The 24920-nt window shown below is 37.4% G+C and overlaps 1 protein-coding gene across 1 annotated transcript in view; it reads right to left on the reverse strand.

Moving 5' to 3' along the window:
* Positions 1-210: 210 nt before the first annotated feature.
* LOC111723924 (uncharacterized protein KIAA0825-like) overlaps positions 211-24920 on the reverse strand; it is a 226284-nt gene continuing 201574 nt past the window's right edge. Inside the window, exon 6 of the mRNA XM_023510863.1 lies at positions 211-337. Coding sequence (XP_023366631.1) covers positions 220-337 — 118 coding nt within the window. The 3' untranslated portion in view covers positions 211-219. The remainder of the gene's footprint in view (positions 338-24920) is intronic.

Below are 24920 nucleotides of genomic sequence, written 5' to 3' on the forward strand. Positions count from 1 at the left end.
AGAGAAAGACTAAGGAAAAAAAATTTGAAATTATTTTTAAAATAAAAAGCACAGGGCACTTTATTCTTGATGTGCTGAATTTTCTTCCGGTACAAAGATTACTCAGACATTGGTTTCATGCTTCACAGCACATGTGAGGTTCATTCTGACTATAGTAAAAATCCTACCCCATTACATGTGATTGTTTCCTAAAATAAAGCTGTTGCTGTTTTCTGTAGATTACTCTTCCTCTGTGTTATCTGAGGCAGAAGAGTTCTGCACGGTGCAGATTCGCTTTAAATGTTCCAGCATTGCTTTTTCTTCTTCTTCTAGTGTTTCGTCCTTCCTCGTTTCCCACCTAAAAGAAAAATTACTTCTTAGCATTTTTGTCACTTTCAAACTATAAGTCCAAACTCAGTTTTTCAAGGCTTGAAAAATTGTAGTCCCTAATGTATTGAAGTATCTATTTCTCCTGTTGCGTTGGCTGCCTCTGGGCAACACCCTCCATACACACCATCTCTGCAATCACATCAGCTCCACTCCAGGAGAGTTTTATAGTATTGTTTCAAATGAGGTCTCTTATTTCCTATATTTAAAAAATACATATCCCCCAAATATACACATATGTATAAAGAAAATTATTTTTCCGTCACCAATATTAGTGGCTTTAAGTTGCAGGGAGGTTTGCCAGGAAGACCTTAGCAGAGAGAAGAACCTCAAACTAAATTGGACATACCTCAAGGGCAGGTCAGGCTAGTCCCAGAAATAAGTTCAGATTTGAAGGAATCAAGTTAAATAACCCAAGAAAAGCAGCAAATTTTTAGCAAGTTTCCAAAGTACATTTACCAAAAAAAAAAAAAAAAAAAAAGAGGGAGAGAGAGAGAGAGAGATCAAAGACTTTCTCATTCTAGGTTATTAGGAGATATAGAAGAAGATGTTAACTAGATACATATGCATATAATCCTGCAAAGTGAATATTACCACAATAACCCAAGTACACTTCATCTTTCCTTTCCATATTTCTTCATGTATTTATAGAATATTCATGTTAAACTGAAATCCTCACAAGGAGGTAAATAAAAAATAGAAAATACATGCGCACATAGCACTAACTATGGGTTCAGTATCATTTTAAAAACTTGACATACCACTCTTTAAATTCTCCAAAAAAAAATGACAAATGACAAACATTATTCCCAACTGAGGCACATACTGTTAAAGTCACTTGCTTGAGTATCTTTGAATTTGAGTTTGGGGAGTCAGGTTCTGAAGTCTAGGCTTGGAAATGCAGTAACAACCATAGTTTTAAAACCACTCTACATCACAAATTATTGTTAAAATAGTTTAAATATTTCACTTTCTGAAAGATGTGGCTTGAATTTTGTTAGATATTGAATAAAAGAGCTATTTAAGAATCATATAATCTTTTAAAAAGTCCAAACAAGAAATTAGGTTTGTCTTTTTTCCCCCTCTCATATTAAGGTGCTAATGTTGTCTGAGGAAATGAATTATTTTATGAATGTCAACAGATAAAAGATGTAATATGCACATAAATATCTTGATCATTGTCTCTACTTGTGAAAATTGAAAGTTCAGTCTCTGCTTCATTAAAAATCTGTATAATTAATGTAATTTAAATGAATTGTATACATAATAGAATTCACAATAAGAATTTTTCAAGCTTCATGACAATTATAGGCACTTCACAGTATAATTGAGCTGTTAGTAATTAATGATATTAGGTAAAGTTATTTATCTACCACAGGTAAATACCTTATCTACCTTATTATATTTGCTTTGTGATTATTAAGAAGAAATTATTTTATAACAGGATAAGAAATAATGACAAAGATGAATGAAAAAATAATACTGGAATTACATTTTCCCTAATAATTTTACTCTTACTGACTGAAAGTATCAGAATTTGAAATGTATGTTTATCTCAAGTATTGCTATCTCACATCTGTAAGTTCTGAAAAGAAGTTTATCTTTAATTCCACATGGTTGTGGAATGTTGAAGGTTTTGTGAACACAATGTAAAAACAACAGTCAATTCTGTCAAAAAACTATTGGAAGAGAAAATAATTTATCAACTTTTAAACACAACTGAATGAACGATCTGTTCAAAGTCTCTATCCTCAGTTTTCTTTAATATATTTAATATCCATGATGGAAACATATCCCTACAGAAACAAGAAAATTTGGGGAACCAACATATTCTGGTTCTCCTGGAAAAGCATTATGAGGTGATTGTATTTTTGTTTTTCCTGGTTTTGGTGGCCTGCCCTTTTGCCCTATTGCTGAATTTTCTACTGGCTTACTCTAAGGTAAGAGAATAGCAACCCGGCCCTCACTTCAGCTGGTGAAAGTGACAAGGTTGTAGCTGAGATACTGATGGACAGCAACATCCCATGAGACCCTGCATACTATCTTCCAGAATGAGTTCCATCTGCATGCCTCCTGGGTGGGTAAATGTGGGGCCTTGGCCTATTTCTAACAGTGAGTCCCTTTTCTTATCCAAATGCAGCAAGATCTCTAAAACCTGGTTTGAGATACTCTAATACAGTGATTTTTCAACCTGTGTGTCATGAGAGGATCTTAGGGGTGTCATGAAAATTTTTAAAGATCATTAATTAAATTTTTTTTGAAAGAAGTTCAAAGTACAGTAAGCATATTCTTTTTTTTATTCCTTTTTTTTTTTTTTAGCAACATAATTTAAGTGTACCACAGAAGTTTAACTATAGGTTCAAGTGTTCCCTGAGATAAAAAGGCTGGAAAGCACTGCTCTAGCAGAATCCCCCATCACCGCCTTCCTTGTCGCACTGCGCTGATTGATTGGGCTGTTCTTAACCTTCAAACATCTTCCTAGATTGACACAAACATTCATGCATGAACTGAGGTTTCTGCCTGCTACTGTGTAAGTTCTATTAATATTAGCTAATCTTATACAGAGCTCTTCCATGTACCAGACCATGGGCTAAGAGCTTTCTATTCTGCTCACCTCAATGAGCAAACTGTTGATTTGTGTGGTTCCTACAATGAGACCTTGAACTATGCAAAATAAAACAGCCACATATCAGTGAATAACTGTTCAGAGTCATAGAATCTTATATTTGTGTGGGACCAGGTTTGTGGATGGCTGTGTGTCAGAGCCAACCAGGAGAGCCACACTTGGGAATGTGCATGGTCATGAGGTATGTCCTTGGTATCACAGGTCTAGGCTGTCACAGAAACAAGTCCTGGGTGACTTACCCTATAGGAAGGAGCAGTCAATACCAGACAGATGAGGAGGGCCAGACTCTGGAGTGTGTGAAATTTTCTGAGGCATTACTACTAGGAGAAAAGGTAGTACTACTACTACTAGGGGAAAAACATTTAAAATCTTGGAAATCAACAGTGTTTTAAATAAGAGCACAGGCCCTGGAATCGCTTTGGGTTTTGGTTGAATCCAAACCTATCACTCACTAATTGAATCACCTCAGGCAAGTTTCTCTCCTCTGTGAATCAGGGTCCTCTCCATGAAGTAGGGTCAGACTGGACAGAGGCTCACTCATCTGCATATTGTCTGCTGCTCATCTCAAGCAAAATGTCAGAATTTAGTGGTTGCTGTTGAAACCAACTGAAACTGGACATCCAGCAAAGCCTAAATGATTTGCTATTTGGACTTTTACAGAGAAAGTTTGCCAACTTCTGTAGCATGGCCATTCTTACTAGGGTGACACTGCCTTCCTATGGGGAAATGTGGAGGGCATTTTGGGCTGACATTATGTCTAGGGAATGTTGCTACCAATGTTGGACCCAGGAAACAGAGATGGTGACATTTTATATGCAACAATCCCACTCATTGAAGAGTTGTCTTCCCAAATGTCGATAGTATCTCTACTGAGAAACATTTGCTGTAGAATCTCTAAATAATATTGAATAGTAAAGGTAATACTAAAATGGTAAGAATCCCTATCTAATTCCTTATCTTCATTGAAAGATGTTAGGATTTTACTGCTTAGAATACATTTGCTAAAGAGTCAGGGTTTAGGAGTTAAATCTCTTATAAACTATGACCTTGGACAATCCAGATAAAACTATGTCTCCATTTCTTTATCTATAAAATGGGAATAATAATAGTGCCTGCTTAATAGAGTTGCAATAAGGATGAAGGAACTACACAGAAAATGAAAAATAATGTCTGAGTTACAGCACACACTCAGTGAGTGATGACTATGATTGTTATTATCATAATTATTTGACATGTTGCTTTAAGGTTATATGTAGGGTAAATCATGACTGTGGTTGGTTAAACAAACAGTTATTTTTCTCATATAATGAGAGTCCAGAGACGGGTGACGGCTGGCACAGGATAAGTATCTTGACAGCAGGTGCTCATGTACCTGTAGTCCTTTTGTCTTCTGCCTCATGGTCCCAAGACGGCTGTTGTAGCTGCAACTATCACATCCTGCTCCCAGTCAGGAAGAAGCAGGAAAGCTGTACTTGTCTCATTTTAGCAGGGTAATGAAACACTTCTCAAATTTCTCCCAGCACAAAGTAGAGCCACACTGTCTAAGTTTAAATCCCGACTGTGCCTCTTTCTAGCTGTGTGACAATGGACAAGTTTCTTTCTTCCCTTTTTTTTTTTTTTTGAGACAGTGTCTCACCCTGTCAACCTGGGTAGAGTGCCTGGCGTCATAGTTTGTAGCAACTCCAAACTCCTGGGTTTGAGCAAACCTCTTGCCTCAGCCTTCCAACTAACCAGGACTACAGGCACCTGCTGCAATGCTGAGCTAGTTTTTCTATTTTTAATAGGGATGGAGTCTCACTCTTGCTCAGACTGGTCTCGAACTCCTGAGCTCAAGCAATCCATCTGCCTCAGCCTCCCAGAGTGCTAGGATTACAGGCATAAGCCACTGCACCCAGCCCGAACAAGTTTCTTAACCTCTCTGTGTGTCAATTTTCTCATATACGAAATGGGAGCTACTAGCAGTATGCCTGTTAATGCATTGCTGTACACAGTAGGTGTGAGTGATAAATGTCAAGTGCTTCATAAAATGTTCTCTAATGTGGTTTCCTTAGTGCTTCTACTGTGATGCTTTTTCTCCTGCTCTGTGTCTTTCACACTGTTTAATCTGATAAATTTGCTTTCCTATAACTATGTAGTAAGATGAAGTTGCTCAGTGCTACAGTGGTTTCACTCTGAGTTGAGTCAGCACATCTGTGATTATGCTGTCACTCCCTCTTGTCTTTCCTGAAGATGTTCCATGCTGGCCCACCCTGGTCAGATGAGCACGGTCAGTGTTGCTCTTTCTATAATCACTTTGCTGTATTTTTCAAATTCAGACTATAATGATGGTATTTGATCATATTATTGGCATTTCTCCTAAAACACCAATAAAAATACTAGAATATAAAAATGTTGAAATAAGCCTCCTGTTCAATGTTATTAAACATTTACATAGCACTTCCTATTTACAGAATGCTTTACAATTACTTATTAGTTTATTGTGTTGTTAAACAACATTAACCATCTGGCCAGATCATTGATTTCAAACTGTCCTCCCAGTTGGTAGCTGATAAGTGAAAAGTAAAGTCACTTTGGGTTTTTATTCTAGGAAAAACTTGTTTTTCCTTCTTTCTTCTAAACCATGCAGTGCAGACTGACTTCAGAAGGACGTTCGAGTCTGAGGGGCAAATGACATCTCTGTTGTCTTTCTACCGTTCTGCACCCGTGGGCTTCTCTCGGGTTAAGTCTGAGACCACAGCCTCCTTTCCCTTGGAAAATCCCACATGTAATTCTGTAATTCTTTTGTGTCTCATGCTGTAATCCAGTATCTTTAAACTTCACTTTTGTCCAAAGCTCTCTAATTCAACTTATTGATGGTCATTTGTACTCTAATTGTATTAATAATATTAAAATATATAGAGGGTGCCAAAAATGTATACACATTTTAAGAAAGGATAAAACTGTATTAAAATCCTCAAGTCACATTTGAGTTTGGCAATTATAAGAGATACAAGATACAGAATGCAAAATAACAGATGCTACTGGAGTACGTCGAGCACTCCAGGCGTGGGCCACTGTGCCCGGCCACTGCTCGTTTCTTAAGGACTAAAGTTCAATGTTCATACCAAAAGACAATTTCCTGCAAGTTCTTTATTTACTAATCATATTCACATACTTTTTAAAAAATGAGCTGGAGGTATCAACAAGATATTCAGCAACTTCATGTTATTTGGTACCTGACTAGTATTTTTGACCAATATAAAAAGTTTTTAAACAAACATTGGTTACCAAAGTACTTAATGTAGCTCTTACACCACATGGGAGTGAGAAGAGTAAGATTTTTGTAGGTCACTATTTAAACATCTAATTTCTGATGATGTGACACCATGACTGATCCCAACAGCCCTCTCCGTACTCTGACTTCTGTCAACCACCTTTTCCATAGAGTCTCATTATGCTGTCCTCTCATCTGGGCTTCCAGTTGTTAATTGTCTTGCCTTACCCATTAGTTTGGAAGATGTTGAAAGGCATAGAACTATCCTATATTTGAGAATAACTTCCCGAATATTTTGATTCATGAATGGTTGTGAGAAATCCATGATAAGCCAGAAAATCAGCTTGGAGTTAAAGTTTTTAGTAGCTGTGCTTTTTCCCTCCACATAGATCCAGAGCACGGCAGTGTCTCCTCCCTTAAAGAGAAGTCATCACAATACTATGCTCCACAGATGAGACCTAACTCTTTATTTGGCATGCTCTTTCTCTGGATAATGAAAATCCACAACTATTTTTGCTTAATATTATAAAGCCAAAATATTAAGGACTGTACATAGTTTCAGTCCAGCTCCTTTAGCATAGAATTAGCAGAAATGGAGACATCAACATTCTTTTTATGGAAGTTGAAAGTTGATTTACCTTCTCTAAAAAATCATTTAATGTTTCATTATAGGTTATGATTTTCAACACTTTAAAAGTTTTGTTTTTCTCTGAACTTTGTATTGGATCTCAAAAGTAGTTAAATGTGCTGGGTGCCAGGGCTCATGCCTATAATCCTAGCACTCTAGGGGGCCGATGCAGGTAGGTTGCTTGAGCTCATGAGTTTGAGACCAGCCTGAGCAAAAAAGCAAGACTGTCTCTACTAAAAATAGGAAAAAAAAAAAAAAAAAAAACTGAGGCAAGGGGATCAATTAAGTTCAACAGTTGGAGGTTGCTGTGAGCTATGATGCCATGACACTCTATCCAGGGCAACAGCTTAACACTCTTGTCTCAAAAAAAAAAAAAAAAATACAAAGTAGTGATACAATAAGGGTCCCAGAAGAGAGTTACAGGCCTTACATGGTTTTAGGAGGGGCAATTAGGAAAGAGTGGATCGTAAAAATCCCAACCCCTTTGCTAGGGAATCAGAGAGATCTTTATAAACTTATTTCTAACTTAATTAAGTTATTCCCTAAAGATAATTGAAGTGTGTTAGTTTAAGGGGCAATTCTCATAGGAAAAAGGAAATGTTAAGGAAACACACCCACAAAAATAGGTCAAATAAGACTTGAGAATGGAATTTATTTGTCCTGTCTTATTTTCAAATTTAAAGATAGATCAGGATTTTTTTTTTAATATTATGGAGGTCTCCATGAAATGCAAAAGACATTAAGTTTTTATGGAATACTATAAATGGTAGTCACATGTTTGCCTTTGAAAATTATAAAACATAGCCTTTCTTAAAATAAAAAAGTTGTTTCAACTCTCCACAAGTTCTTTGATCTAACTAAATATTTCAATATCCAGAAAATAAGGTTTATTTGTTTATTTTACATAAATATCTCATCTATTGTTAATATGGCATACTACTTAGAACCCCGGAATACAATATTTTGTGTGTGTATTTGTGAGTGTGTATGTAAAGAGATAGAGATAGAAATAAATATAATAGATATAAATATATACAGGGAGTATATTTAAAATATGAGAAACACTGTTATGCTGGGACTCGATACTATCACCCATCAATGCACGCCACCATGGATCAGCAGTTCAGTGGTTGCTTGCTGCAACCAAGATGTTGTTACATGATTATGACAATTAGCTATATATGCACTTTATGCAGCTATTTCTATAAGAATTCAAATGAATGTTCTTCTGCAAGGTTGTTGCTTTCTTTAGCTACTACTAATGCAGTAAAAGGAATCTTTCCACACTCAGGAACAAGCAGCAAAACTCTTAATTTGAATTTATGGCCTTCAGAGACAATCTACAGCACAACTTAACTGACCAAGCAATTTATTTTAGTTAATATGATTTGTTCTATATATTTAAGTAGGAGAATTATGTACCAACAAATGGAACAACTAAGAATACTAAGGGTAACATTTTAAATAGTTATGGCTTAGGGAAAACATAAATAGAAGCATAGCCATCAACAGTAATGGAATCTGAACTTTTTCGTAACTACTAAATCATCCATATCTCCACAGAGACTTCATTTCCACCAGCGGATTTTAAAATATTGTAAGATTTTAGATAGAAGGCCAAGGTCAATCTATGTGCTGAGGTAGAAAAATGTCCCTTACTAAGAGAAGTGTCAGACTGCTATACACCCCCAGACTCATATTGCTGATTTTCCTTGGAGTAATGTATAATTTAATAAAGCAAAAGAAAAAATGTCTTTTTTTCTGTTAAACTCTATATATCTGAAAATTTTTATAGACTATTCTATATAGACAGTTGGTATCTATTCCATATATTTAACTATTTTTTCTTTTTTTTTTTTTTTTTAGAGACAAAGTTTTACTTTGTCACCCTTGGTAGAGTGCTATGGTGTCATAGCTCACAGCAACCTCCAGCTCTTGGGCTTTGGAGATTCTCTTGCCTCAGCCTCCAGAGTAGCTGGGACTACAGGTGCCTGCCACGACACCTGGCTGTTTTTTTTTGTTGTTGTTGCAGTTTGGTTGAGGCCAGGTTTGAACCCACCACCCTCGGTATATGGGACCGGTGTCCCACTCACTGAGCTATAGGTGCTGCCCCCAATATTTAATTATTATATTAAAAGGCACTTACACGATGTCAGCAATACTGTTCTACTCTATAAATGATTTTAAAAATCCCTTTTTCATTAAGAAGGAGAGCATGACATATTTATAACTATAAAATTATTTTAAAAATTGAGAGCATTTTTACTAGTTTATATAAAGACAATGCCACTTGTTTTGGCAACATAGTTGTCACAAGGCCAACCATGCACTTCTGGGACTGAGAGCCTGAATAAAAGTACCGTTTAGAAACACCTGGGTCTGCTAGCTGAAGAGCCTGTTTGCAATACTTCTTAAACACTTCTTATTCATATTAACAATAATATCATGTTTAGCAACAGATCTGAACTATAGACACAGCTCATAGGCTGTCCCTAGAATATTGTTTGGCAAGTAATAGGTTCTCAGTACATATTTGTGGAGTGAATGCCCCATATTCAGAAAAATGTCAGCAAAATTAACTTTTCTTTAAAACAAATCTAGCTTTACAAACCTCTCTGAACCCATGCATGTGTTTTATAAATTATAGAAGTCCTTTGTTAGGTTGTTTGCCAATATCCTGGTTCTCTTCTTGGGGAACCTTTCCTATTTCCTTGAAGTTAGGCGTGGCTATGTGAGGACTTACTCCAGCCAATGGAACCTAGTGGAAGGAATCTGTTTATCCTTTTCTTTTTTTTTTTTTTTTTTGGCAGAGGATGTTAAGAGAGTGCAGATAAAGCAGAATGAGCCTCAGGACATCCTTCTATTCTCGTTTCCTCTACTTAGAGGAAAAGACAGCAAAAGACACCTGAGAAAAAACTCAATGTATTTCAACATTGAGTTTCCTATGAGGATTCCAAACTGAAGATTCTTAGACTTTGGGAAAACGTTTTGTTCCATAATTATAAGGAAAAAAATGTAATAAAAATAGATGGAAATAATTTATATAAAAGCCAAGAAGCATAGATTTGTAGTATATGAGAGTGAGAAAAATCTTGGAGATCTTAATATATAGTTCTTGATTTTACAGAAACAGATGCCCAGAGAGGTCAGCTTGTACAAGATCACAGGTCCATCTGGAACTTGAACTCAGGACTCTTGATCACTGGTCTGACATTCATTCTAACTATGCTGTACAAGCTACTATAATAGATTGAGTCCCCCAAGGTTCAGCAGCAAGACTGTCAGTTTTTCAAAATCTATGGGAAGTGTCTTACACAGAAGAACTTCAGAATGCAGAACTATTGACTGGCTACAGATTGACTGTAAATAAATCTCTTAACTCTACATACTAGCTGTTCAGTATAGCCTAACAAATCACCCCAATACTCAGTAGCTTAAAACAATAAACATCTATTATCTCACATAGTTTTTGAGTGACTTAGTTCTTGCTCACCATCTGGTATAGTAACAGTCAGAATGACCTGCACATTTGTGGTGGAGTCTCTCCAAACCTTAGGGATAGAGGTTATCTGGGTTAGAAGATTTAGCAAGGAAATGATTATTTCTAGAACCTGCTTTGATTTATCAGTGCTTTTGGATTTAAACTAACTACTTTGATGACCTGCTATACTTTTGGTCTATTTTTCATTGCTCAAAAGCAATGGTATGTGTTAGCAACTATAAAATTTTAGAGCCTGGTTACAGTCCTCTATGATTCACTTTGGTGACCTTGAATGAAGTAACTAACCTCATATGGTCTTCAGTTTTTTGTCTGTAAATAAGGATTGCAATACCTAATTTGCAAAGTCATTGTGAAGATTAAGCTCTAGCAGGGAAAGGCATTTGACACTGTGCTTTGCACATCAGAAACACTGCATCAATGTCAGAAACACTGCATCAATGGTAGTCAGTATTATTATTGTTCCTTAAAATACCTTGTTTTCTAGATATGAAGCTATCTTTTTTTTTGGCAATAAAATATGGAATGATTTATAAAAAACCATTTCAATTTTTAAAAAATAGACTAAACAAACATGAAAAATTAGCACCTCTTCTATCTTTAGTTACCGGGAAAAATACCATAGGAATTGGTAAATACCAGGTAAAGAATGCTTGGCCAGATCCTCAGGTCTTTGCTTAATTAATACTTAGTGTTCCAGTTACTATTATTGCACAATAAAATCATCAGAAAGGTCACAGTGGAGACGGCTTGTCACCACTCCATGATGTCTGGAGCCTCAGCTGTGATGACTCAGAGATTGGGGACCACACGCCTGAGGCATCCGGATTCATAGCTAGTGGCTGACACTGGCTGTCTAAGGGATCTTCAGCTAATGTGGTCATTGGTAGCATCCACGCTTGGTCTTCCCATGTGATTGGGGCTTCCTCACAGCATGGCAGTCCCTGGATCATAGCTCAAAGTTCCCATGGTGGTGTCTCAGTTCAGCAGCAGCATTGCCTTTTATGACCTAGCCTTGAGATTCATGGAGCATCACTTCTGTAGTATTTTTATTGGTTACAAAGGAGTCACAAGCTCCCAGATTCAAGGGCATAAAAATTAGGCTCCACCTCCTAATGGGAGAGTGGCAATTTTTAGAATAGTGCCTGGGACAGGAAATACTATTGCGGTCATCTTTAGAAATTACAACCCACCATACTTAGATGGGGGCAAGGAGAGACTTTTGGACATGTCAGGCCATCTCAGAGCAGAGAGAGCAGCATAGAGCTTCCTGGGCATGCTTTCACACCCTCTATGCCCTGTCCCAACCCACTGGTATTCATTCCAGAATCTCCAGTTATATTCATTTATGGCCCTTCAGCAAGCTGTGCTGCCCACTTCAATAGCTGCACAGAATGTGGTGTACATCATGTATTCAGGCTTGGTCCCTCTTTCAAAGAGTCTTGGCTTGATCCCTTTCTTGCTGTTTCAAATTAAAATATTTAACATGAAATCATCTCTGCAATGTGAGGCTCCCATAGATAAATTTTAAGTTTTAATAATTTATTATTTCCACTTTGAGAGTAGCTCTTTATACATTAAAAAACAAAAACAGAAAAAAAAAAGCAAAACAAAACAAGGCCAACCAATGGAATTCTAACCTTTGGCAAAATCCATAAAAGTTAACAATAAGGCCAAGATAAACTGAAACTCTAAGCACATTTTGTTTGCAGTCATTCCTCGTTTCTAATTTAATAAATGTTTTCCAGAATGCAGCTTGCAAATCGAAGTAAATATGTGTGTGTGTATGTGTGTGTGTATGTATATTTAAAATGCTTACTTTTTCCCTTTTGGGTTTTATGTCAATTGTGTACATTTCATAAATATAAACATAAGATATATTTGCTAAGGAATTACATTTGTTGATGTGGCAGCCTCATGGCTTAAAGTATAAAAAATTCATACCTTGTCAATTATGAATTACATTTCCCCCATTTGTATAGAATATGGAACTTGTTTGTGTACTAGCTAAAAATGTACGTGATACTATTTCAAATGTATGTAAGTATTGCTTAAAAAGAAACTGAACTCATTCTACCTTAAGAGGTCACACAACATCTGAAAACCATGATCCTTTTAAATTAAAAAAACTCCACTTTGTCCTTTGCTCATTTATTCAGCTTTCTTCTACTACGTCCAATTACCAACCCTCTCAGTCCATTCCCTTTGATTTATTTTTTTCGTCAGATGAGTGTCATAATGGGCTTGAATATCCTTTAATACTTAGGGATTTTTTTTTCAAATCTTCCTTCCTAAGCATAATTTATGCACTGACTGGCTCCCACAGCTGTCACCCTGGGTGCCTTCTTGCTATTTCATTACCATATTGTGGATGAACACATCATTGATGTGGTATTTATCTTGATAGACAATGAAAAAAAGTTTTGCCCCTCAGAGCTGTGCCATGTTGCTGCCCTTGTTCATGGGTGTCTTCCCACAGCACTCGCACTGCAGAACTGCCAGCACTGGCGCATTACGTGGTGGCCCACCTCGGATCATTGGTACTTCCTGTGAATAAAATCCTAAATACGCTGGCCATTTAATTAGAAACTGGCCTGCTGCTATGTCTTCCAGTTACCTCACCCATGACCTCTTCTTTCCAAATGCCCGTCAGTCTCCAGAGCATAGGTTATTTCTCCAGACATCCCTGTTTTAATGCTTCCAGATAACTCCCGGTGACCCTGTTTCCCCTTCAACAGCTTAAAGTCATTTTAACATCTGTTGTCACAGCTTACGGTATGATCATGTCTAATAATGTTTTAGTTTTTATAGTGAGTGTGCCATAGTTACACAGCAGTGCCCTTTATTTCTCTCTTCTGAATTTCTCTTCCTAAATTAAACTCTAACTTTGAACTTTCAATTGACTAACATCAAAATTAACCTTTAAAAGGAGCTCATGAATTGACCAAATTGAATTCCTTCAACTTTTTTTTTGGAGACAATTCTCACACTGTGGCTTCATAGCTCACTGCAACCTCAAACTCCTGAGCTCAAGTGATCCTCCTGCCTTAGCCTCCCAAGTAGCTGAGACTATAAGTGCCTGCCACATTGCCTGGCTAGTTTTTTTATTTTTAGTGGAGAAGATTGGGGACCACTCATCTGAGGTATCTTGATTCACATAGCTAGTGTCTGATACTGGCTGTTTGAGGGATCTTCAGCTAATGGTCTTTCCATGTGATTGGGGCTTTAATGGAGATGGAGTTTCACTCTTGCTCAGGAAATCCACTGTCCTGGCCTCCAGAGTATTAGGATTATAGGTGAGAGCCACTGTGCCCAGTTATTTCCTTCAATATTTTAACTATTCAAATTTAAGGTTGAATAACTGTACTGTCATGTTTTTAGGGGACTATAGAGGAAGAATTAAAAAATAAACAATTGACATTAAGAAAATGAGTAAACAAAATCATTCTGGTTTTTTTTTTTTTTTTTTGTGAGACAGAGTGTCAGTATGTCACCCTTGGTAGAGTGCCGTGGAATCACAGCTCACAGTAACCTCAAACTCTTGGGCTTAAGAAATTCTCTTGCCTCAGCCTCCCAAATAGCTGGGATTACAGACACCTGCCACAATGCCCAGGTATTTTCTCGTTGCAGTTGTCATTATTGTTTAGCTGGCCCAGACTGGGCTCAATCCCGCCATGTTCAGTGCACGTGGCTCGCACCGTAACCACTGTGCTATGGGTGCCGAGCCCATTCTTGTTTTCTTCTATCTTGCCCCCCATCCTATTTACCGTAACCTGCAAGTATGGCCAATGTGCAACAAGACTGAGTCAATTATAGGTAGTTGACATTCAAAGTTAATCCCTCACTGATCACTTCCTGCTACTGAATTACAATTCTGATTTCCTTATCAAATTTAGAAAATTTTCTGTATTGTTAAACACTCTTGCAATGGTTTGGATGTGATTTGTTCCCACCAAAATCCATATTGAAATTTGATCTTCAATGAGACTGTGGTAGGGGTGAGGCCGGATGCTCCTGTAATAGATTAATGTCTTCCCACAAGGATGAGTGAGTTCTGACTTTGGTGAGAATACATTAGTTCCTATGTGAGTGGGCTGTTCAAAAAAAAAAAGCCTGACTTTCTTGGTTTCTCTTTCTTGCTTCCTCTCATGCTCTCTGATGTGCTCATTTTCTACATGAGTGGAAGCAGCATGAGGCCCTGACCTGATGCAGCTGCCCAATTCTGAACCTTCCAGCAACCAGAACAATAAGCCAAATAAATCTTTTCTTGATAATCACCGATCCTCAGGTATTCTGTTGTAGCAACACAAAATAGACTAAGATACCCCTCACTGGTCCAGGAATATGCAAGAGAACTGATAATGTCTGCTGCTGTTTAATATGCCCTACTTTCTTGTAAATTTACTCATTAAAAACAAGACCTTTGCCAGCCCTCTCATTATAAGTAACAAGAGGGTCTTAGCTAACAATTCAGAATTATCATTAAAAAAATGTAAAAAGCCTGCCAAATTCTTCTTTAACATTAGCCAAAAGATGAACTATGTCCATAGAATCCTTTGGGAATATAGCACCTAATGACCCAGTGCAATAAATACTTGACCATCAAAAAGTACTGATTTTGAAAGATTGCTTTTTTTTTTTTATAACCTAACCTTGCTTTATACAACATAAACAGATGCATTACTGCTGAGGCATGCGGCATCTCTAATTTCATTTTCACAAAGCTTCACTACACCTCCACAGAATCCAGATTAGTTCTCTCAGTAAGAAACTATGACATTACCCTTATTAAGTTCATAGGAAGTTTCTATTTACCAGCAAAACCAGGAAATTAGTACATAATATTTCTATCCTAGGCAAACACCTAAAAACACAAATCCACACCCATAGATCGTAAAACACTAGAAAATGATAAGGATAATCAAGAAAATGCTTTACATGGAAAATTCAGCTGTGAATCCGATATTCAGCCAACTTTAACCAATGTTATAATATCAGTTCATTATTTTTTAAATCTAGAAAAATATTACCAATCAAATATTATGAAGAAAAACATTAACCTAATTATGAAATGAAACTAAGCTCTAAAGCAATAGGATACTGGTAATCATCATTGACTCTCCATTATATATTATATGAAGGCAGGAGTTGAGATGAAAGACTCAGACTGCACACTGTCGAATTGTTCATTTTAGCCTGCTCCTAGATTCTGTACATATTTTCTGGGTTTTTCTTTTTTTAATAACTAAAACTTGTAGACTGTTCCCATTCATTTGCTACTGACCTAGCATTTCCTGAAGGATCTAGACATTGAAATGATGAAATATAAGCAAACTTTTCATAGAAAGAACCATTCTAACCCCCCCTAAATTCATCTAAGCTTTGAAATTCTTGGTGTTGTGTTGTAGAATCTATTAATATTTGTGCAAGAAAGTAAAGTATAATCATACTGCAGGTCAGAGGACATCTGCACTACAAAGCATGAACTTGATGCTGCCTGCGGGCAGGTGGGTAGGTATCAAAAAGCTGGGCAGTGGTCTGGACTCCTTTCAAAAACTACTAAGCTAGGCATAGAAGGGATCTTTCTTTCTTTCTTTCTTTCTTTCTTTCTTTCTTTCTTTCTTTCTTTCTTTCTATCTTTCTTTCGCATTTTTTGGCTGGGGCTAGGTTTGAACCTACCACCTCTGGCATATGGCACCAGTGCTCTACTCCTTTGAGCCACAGGCGCTACACCAAAAATATTTTTTTTCTTTGTTTTTTTGGTTTGTTTGGGGGGTTTTTTGGGCCAGGTCTGGGTTTGAACCCACCACCTCCAGTATATGGGCCCGGTGCCCTACTCCTTAAGCCATAGGTACCACCCGAAGGGACATTTCTTAAACTGATAGAGGCCATCTATAGCAAACCCACAGCCAATTTCATATTGAATGGTGTAAAATTGAAAACATTTCCACTCAGATCAGGAACAAGGCAAGAATGCCCACTGTCTCCAATGCTATTGAATATAGAAATGGAAGTCCTGGCCATAGTGTTCAGGCAAGAGAATGCAATCAAAGGTATCCAAATAGGGTCAGAGGAGATCAAACTCTCACTCTTCATTGATGACATGATCCTATACCTGGAAAATCATAGGGACTCAACTTTGAAACTCTTAGAAGTGATCAAGGAATACAGCAGCATCTCTGGATACAAAATCAATACTTACAAATCAGTAGCTTTTATATATGCCAACAATAGTCAAGCTGAAAATATAGTCAAGGACTCTATTCATTTTACGGTAGTGCCAAAGAAGATGAAATATCTGGGAATTTACCTAACAAAGGATGTGAAAGATCTCTATAAAGAAAACTATGAAACTCTGAGAAAAGAAATAGCTGAAGATGTCAACAAATGGAAAAACATACCATGCTCACGGCTGGGAAGAATCAACATTGTTAAAATGTCCATACTACCCAAAGCAATCTACAGATTTAATGCAATCCCTATTAAAGCACCATTGCCATACTTTAAAGAACTGGGAAAAAATAGTACTTTGTTTTATATGGAATCAGAAAAAACCTTGAATAGCATTACTCAGAAATAAGAACAAATCAGGAGGTATCACATTACCAGACTTCAAGCTATACTATAAATCTATAGTGATCAAAACAGCATGGTACTGGCACAAAAACAGAGCAGTAGATTTATGGAACAGAGTAGAGAATGAAGAGATGAACCCAACTGCTTATTGTCATTCGATCTTTGACAAGCCTATCAAAAATGTTCATGGGGGAAAAGACTCCCTATTTAACAAATGGTGCTGGATGAACTGGCTGGAGATCTATAGAAGACTGAAACTGGACCACCCCCCTTCAACATTAACAAAAATTGATTCTCACTGGATAAAAGATTTAAACTTAAGACATGAAACTATAAAAATACTAGAAGAGAGTTCAGGGAAAACACTTGAAGAAATTGGCTTGGGAGAATATTTTATGAGGAGGACCCCCTGGGCAATTGAAGCAACACCAAAAATACATTATCGGGATCTGATCAAACTAAAAAGCTTTTGCACAGCCAAGAGCACACTAAGTAAAGCAAACAAATAACCTTCAGAGTGGGAGAAGATTTTTGCAGGTTATGCTTCCAACAAAGGTCTGATAACTATAATCCATAGAGAACTCTAATCAATAAGAAAATAACAAATAACCCCATTTCTTTGTGGGCAAGAGACTTGAACAGAAACTTCTCTGATGAAGACAGGCACATGGCCTACAAACACATGGAAAAATACTCATCACCCTTAATCATCAGAGAAATGCAAATCAAAACCACTTTGAGATATCATCTAACTCCAGTAGGATTAGCCCACATCACAAAATCCCCAAACTACAGATAATGGCATGGATGCAGAGAGCAGTGAACCCTTCTACACTGCTGTTGGGAATGCAAGCTAACACAACGTTTTTTAAAAGAAATTTGAAGAATACTCAAGGAACTAAAAGTAGGCCTACTGTTCAATCTTGCAATTCCTCTACTAGGCATATACCCAGATGATTAAAAATTATTTACAACAAAGACATTTGCACCAGAACATTTACTGCAGCCCAATTCATAATAGCCAAGACATGGAAACAGCCCAAGTGCCCATTGACCCATGAATGGATTAACAAATGGTGGTATATGTACACCATGTAATACTATGCAGCCATAAAGAAAGATGGAGACTTTATCTCCTTCATATGGATGGAGCTGGAAAATATTCTTCTTAGCAAAGTATCTCAAGAATGGAAGAAAAAGTATCCAATGTACTCAACCCTATTATGAAACTAATTTTTAGCTATCATAGGAAAGCTATAACTCAATTTTAGCCCAAGAATATGGGGAAAGAGGAGAGGGAGGGGAGGGAAGGGGCAGGATGGGTGGAGGGAGGGTGATTGCTGGGATCACACCTAAGATTTACCCTAAAAGGGTACATGTGAATCTTTCTAAATGTGGAATATAAATGTCTTAACACAACAACTGTGAGAATGATATGAAGGATATGTTAACCAATTGGATGAAAGTATTTCAAATTGTATATAGAAACAACACACTGTATGCCACGATAGTATTAATGTGCACAACTATGATTTAATTTAAAAAGTATAAATAAATAAATAAATAATAAAAATAAATTTACCCCCCCCCAAAAAACAAAAACAAACAAAAAAATTGTGGTATATGTACACCATGGAATACTATGCAGCCATATAAAAGGATGGAGACTTCACATCGTTTATGTTTACCTGGGTGAAGCTGGAACATATTCTTCTTAGTAAAGTATCTCGAGAATGGGGAAAAAAGTATACAATGTACTCACTACTACTATAAAATCAATATATAATCACCTACACATTCATATGAATGGCAAAACATAACTATAGTCCAGAAATTAGAAGGGAATAGGAGAGAAGGGGAGAGGAGGGGAGATATGGGAGGAAGGAGTGTATTTGGGAGGACCTCACCTAATATGCATGATGCAATGGTACATTTCAAACTATTAAGGAATGAGTATAATTGTGATGGATGTGTTTATTAGTTTATTTATTTATTTATTTTAATTTTTACATATACATATGTTTATTAGGTTTCCACTTCTTGCCTTCACAACATTAAAAAGGCTTAAAATTTAACAACAGTAACAAAGTTACAAAGTAACTTTGCACAAAGTTATGATTTAATAAAAAATAATTAAAAGGTGATAAAAAATAATTAAAAGGTGAAGAAAAACTACTAAGCTACTTAGTAAATGAATCTTACAAGCTATACAAAGCTTTACAAAACAGATAACTGAACAAATTGGTATAACTAACAATATTGGTATATAGAAATAAATATTTTTTAGTGCCTACTATGAGCCAGGCAGTATATTAGGTATGGAGGCTAAGGCGGTCATTATGACAATCATTGCCCCTTCTCTTACGGAACTTTCATCAGTGGCAAATTTTGGACAAGTAATCAAATTAATGAATTCATGAATGACATATGGTCAAAAGGCAGTATTCGAGTCTCCTACATTTCAGTACATTTTCCATTTTCTATAAATGGATTCATACATATTTTGGGTAGGGTTATTTCTAGAAATGCTATGGCATGTATGTTGTTATTATTCATAGAATTCTTTCCTATTATCTCTTATGTTTCTTGTTTGAATATTGATTTATACTTTTGATATTTGCTTACATCTCATAGCCTCACTAATTTTTTAAGAGGATTTTACTTGGCATTTTGGGGTTTTCTAAGAAAAAAACCAAAAATGCAATTAGTAACCTTTCTACCTTTTACTCTCCACCAGTTAGTCTGTTATTTCTGATCTGTGTCTTATTGCACTAGCCAGAGATCCTAGAATAAAGTTAAAAAAGAAGGAAATTGGGAATTCTGTCCCCCCTTGATTTTAATGAGAGTTCTAGTTTTACTATTAATATTATATGAAATGATCTTTCTTCTTAGATATCTTTTTTTTTATGAGAAGGAATTATCTTTCTTTCATTTTTTTCCCCTTAAGATTTTATTAGAAATGGATTTGAGTTCTTAATTTTTATTTCCCTCTCAAAGTATGAATTCAAATAATTTTTTAAGAAGAAGCATTTAGAGATATAATTTTTAAATTATTAAGTAACTGAGAATTCTGCTCCTATCACACATAAGAGGGCACTCAATTCTTACGTTATACATTTTCTCCTTAAAATCCTATATACAAGTGGGAATGCAAAATGGTACAACCGCTTTAGGACATATTTTGGCAGTTTTTTAAAAAATTAAACATGTAGCTACCATAAATTAATAACTCAGTTATCCCACTGCTAGCTATCTACTAAAAGAGATGGAAATTTATATTCACCTGTCATTTACAAAAGCCTGTAAGTGTTTATGGGAGCTTTATTCACAATAACCAGAAATTATAAATAACCCACTTATCTTTAAACCATTTCAAACAATGAGAGATACCTTTTGTCACCCAAAAGGAAAAAACTTGATTTACACAACAACACAGGAGAATTTTAAATGCATTTTCCTAAGTGAAAGGATACAGAATCAAATGTCTACCTGTTGGGTGATTCCATTTTACATGACAGTCTTAACAAAAAGCAAAAGTATAGGTGGGAAGACAGATTCTTGGTTTCCAGGGGTTGGGAATGGGAGGAAAGATTATTTGTAAAGGGGTTATCCATGTTTCTGGGGAGCGATGAAATGAAATTGTTCTGTGGAGAACTGTATTAGTGGACACAAAACATGTGGAACTATACATATCAGGATTCTGTTGTATAGAAACAACAACAACATCAATAGGGATATGGAGGGAAAGATGGAATGTAGATCGTGACAAAGGTGAATCTAACTATATGACAAATGAATCACATAATGTGAGGAAGAAAGCAGCTGACCTAAGGAACTCTGGGAAGAAGCATTTTGACTGGATACTTAAAGGCTAAAGACCAAAGGAGCCTTGGTTAGTAACCATACACGTGTCCTTGCTCTAACCACTGAAGCCACTCCAGTACCACTGAGCACACCCAGCACCTAGATCCTGTTCTAAATTCCTTTCTCCAATAAAAGAAACAAGCCTCTGCAGAAATAGCTGATTCTAGGGGCTGGGGGAGAGAAAATGCAACATGATCCTAAAGCATTGAAAAGGAATTCAAGAAGAAGAGAAAAAGATGAGAGCATGTTGAAAGGGCATAGGAGCCACCCTGGAGAGTCAACCACTTGCCAAAGTTGGAACAAAGCTGCATGACAAAATAATGGTAACATTGGATTATACCTAAGTAATAAAGGTCCATGAATCCATATGTAACAATACATAACTGATAACAACACCAGTACATAACTGAGTGAATGGGGGAGAAATCATGACTCTTCCTTAAATAACAATTCCATAATAAATACGAAGGAAAGAGAGAAGTGGAAGCCACCATTAAAATATCGACTGCCACACAATGGATGCTAAAATTAGTAGTTGAAAGTTTATGCAAGAATAGGACATTTGGTAATACCAAAGTATCCCCCCACAATGTTTAGAGGAAAAGTATCAATAGTAGCTTCATGGAAGAGAATCCTAACAAACAGTAGCTTAACCAAGTGATCAAGGGTAACATGACCGTTAATAAGACAGTCCACATCACACAGTCTCCGGTGTGGTGCACTGAGAGGGCCACGTCCTCTCCCTGGTTTCCTTCCCAATTGCACATGACCTCAATCTAATCATAAGAACACCTTATACAAACCCAAATTAAGACACATTCTTCAAAATAACTGACTGGTACCCTTCAAGAGTCAATGTCATACAAAACAAAGCCTTAGGAGCCGTCACAGATTATAAGTGACTAGAGACATGAAACTAGATGGAATATGGGATCCCCGAACAACAGGAAGACATTAATAGCTGGCAAGCAGTATCTTAGTGTTTTTTATTTATTTATTTACTTATTTTTAGACAGATTAGTCTGTTACCCTTGGTGTCATAGCTCACAGCAACCTCAAACTCTTGGGCTCAAGAGATTTTCTTGCTTCAGCCTCCCAAGTAGCTGAAACCACAGGCACCCTCCATCACAGCCAGCTATTTTTTTCTGTTTTTGGTAGAGATGGGTCTCACTCTTGCTCACATTGAGTAGAGGATGGTTTCCAACTCCTGAGCTCAAGCAATCCACCCATCTCAGCCTCCCAGAGTGCTAGGATTGCAGGCGTGAGCCACTGTGCTGGGTCTAATATTTCAGTTTTGATAAATGTTTTTAGGTAGTGTAGGATGTTAACATAACAGGACTCTGACTGGACAGCACTAGAAACCTATGTACTATTTTTGCTAAATAATGCTATAGATGTTGTACCATTATCCTATCATGTTTAATGCTTCAGAGATATTTAAGGCTAGCCTAATTTTCATCTCATTTTATATAACCTGCTTTGGTTTTACCTGCCTGGATGCTTTAAATCTGTTTCACTCTTTCTTGAAATTAACTAGGTTTTACATATCCTTGGAGTTTCTTTAGTGTCACAGACTATTCTAATATTTTTGTCTGATACTCATATTAGCATTTGTCAGGTTTTTCCGCTTATCCAGATCACTTCCACCACCCTGTGGCTCACAGTAGGCACTGATGACAGTTCACTGATACATTGTTTTCTGAGCTGTGAGTCTTCCAATGTTAGGGTTTTTATAGTTATTGGATCAGGTGGTTGGAAGAGGTTTTATTAAGGGCTGCTTGGTAGAGATCACTTTAAATCAGAAGCCAAAGCGTCTACAGTTTTGAAGTGGCACTTTGAGCAGGATCTCCCAAGATACTTCCACTGAAAAAGAACATCTGCCTTGTCGGCTAGGAACTCCTGTACTTCAGAATCAGAAAACAGAACAGGAAGTAATAGTTGGTGTCTCACAGGATGATTAAAGCCAGCGATTTGGTACTTCTCCACAAGAACTATAAAGTTAGATAGTGGCCTGGAAACCAGTAAAGCTGATTGCAAAATTAATATTTAAAAGCCCCTCCGATCTAATGTGCTCTTGTTTCCATTCTCCTTATTCTTCACAAAGACAAAGAGTCCTCTGTAAATATTGCTTTAAGGATTATCAGGCTTCAATTTTCAAATTCATCCAAAGGCCATAATTTAAACCATAATATTGGCTTTACAAATGTAAACAGTGATTGAACCGCTTTCCTTTAGCTAATAGGAATGCCAATGAAATTAGAGTCAATTAAATAATTGCCTTATTAGCCTAATGTATTACTGCCGTGAGACATGCCGGGGCCCATCCAGCGGGCGGGTAGCTAGGATGGAAGAGAGCTGTGTCAGGGAACAAGGACAGACAGCGGCGTATTGTAACGACTTGATCTGCAGAAGAGAGAGTTGATGCACCAATTTCATATTTTATACTTTAAACGTGGCTGAAGATAGAAAAATCCTAAGAGATTTTAAGATTTTCATTTGCTTCCAACGATACCTGGTGTTGGACAAATGATGTCTCCAGGTGAGGTGTAGTTTGCCCAGGGACACCAGCCGCAAGGACCTCCTCTGTCTGGCAGACCCATGTTGCATCTCTTTAGTGACCCTTCCTTACCCACTTCCCACTGCTGCTAGGACACTGCAACTCCTTGTCAGCATACCCCACCTCCTGGAGACCTGGCTTCTGCTCTCCTATCCAGCCCCTCTTCCACCAGGCTTCTTCTCGCCTGCTCTTTAGAAAGATCTAAATGGCTCCCCATAGACCCTGCTGGCTCACAGTCGCCCTTTCCCTGTTCATGCCAAGGAAAAGCTGCTTATTTTCTGTGAATTATTCATCTCTCAAGACGTAACTTACATGGCCTCCTTGTGGCAAGTCCTCTCCATCCACTCTGTCTCTAGCACGCTTCTCCTCCCCAATGCAAGTTACCCCATTTTTCCCTCTATGTGTGATTATGACATGTGATTATTTACTTCTAATATTATTTGTTTTAAGAGGTTATCCGTAATTATTTTTTAAACTTCTGCATCCTCTACCATACTTTCTCCTCCCTTTTTGAGTAAAGGACTAAATATATTATCTCAACAACTCAAGAGCCTAGTGAAATATGTGGCGATGCTGCTCGGCAAAGACCAGGGGAATGACCAGGCCGGGCAGGCCATACAGCGCCTCTCTGTGAAGGGAGGGGACAGATTCTAGGTAGTTACAGCCTCTCCTGTAGCTCACCTCCCACCCTGCTATGTCCTAAGCATTCTTGTGTACCTTAGCATAGAAGAACATTGCTGAAAGTACAGCCAGAGTTGGCTCCTTTGGAAAGCCACCGTGTTATGTCTACTACGGACAGAAGAAAGATCTATTTGGTCTCTGCCTGTGTCCCTGACACACAACTCCTAAAACCCTTGTCATTTCCTGAATGACAAGGGTAGTAGGAACATTTTTCGTTACAATATTTGGTTTTAATCTTTGGTTCCTGATACAAGAGCTTTTCAGACCCTTGGCATCTCTGGAGAGATGATGCGTGTCACTCTGTATGCCAATGAGGTGACTGATGGCTGGGGTCCTAAAGAGCTTCAGGACAGGGGTGGCTGCCAGAAAGATCAAGGCATGATTAGAAGGTTGGAACTTTTAGTCCAATCCCCTGACCTCCAGGTAGGGGAAAAAGGCTGGAAAATGAGTTAATCACCAATGGCCAATAATCTGATCAATTGTGCCTACATAATGAAATCTCCATAAAAATGCTAAATGACAGGGATGGGAGCTTCTAGGCTGACGAATGCAGCCATATGCCATGAGAGTGGCATACCCCAACTCTCCTGGGACAGAGCCCCTATGCTCAGGGCATTCTGTACCTGACCCTACACACCTCTTCATCTGGCTGTTCATTTATATCCTCTATAAACCAGTCTGAGCTTCGTGAGTTGTTATCAAACCTGTGGAGGGAGTACTGGGAACCTCAGATTTATAGGCAAGTTGAACAGAAGTGTGGCGAGCCTGAGAGCTCCTTGATTGGCCTTGGGAGTCGGGCCCGTCTTGTGGAACTGAGCCTTAATCTGCAGGTAGTCAGAGTCAGACTGAAATGAGGTTGTAGGAGACACA

The sequence above is a fragment of the Otolemur garnettii genome, unplaced genomic scaffold (assembly GCF_000181295.1).
Source record: "Otolemur garnettii isolate 467f Iridium unplaced genomic scaffold, OtoGar3 scaffold00017, whole genome shotgun sequence".
Taxonomy (NCBI): Eukaryota; Metazoa; Chordata; class Mammalia; order Primates; family Galagidae; genus Otolemur; species Otolemur garnettii.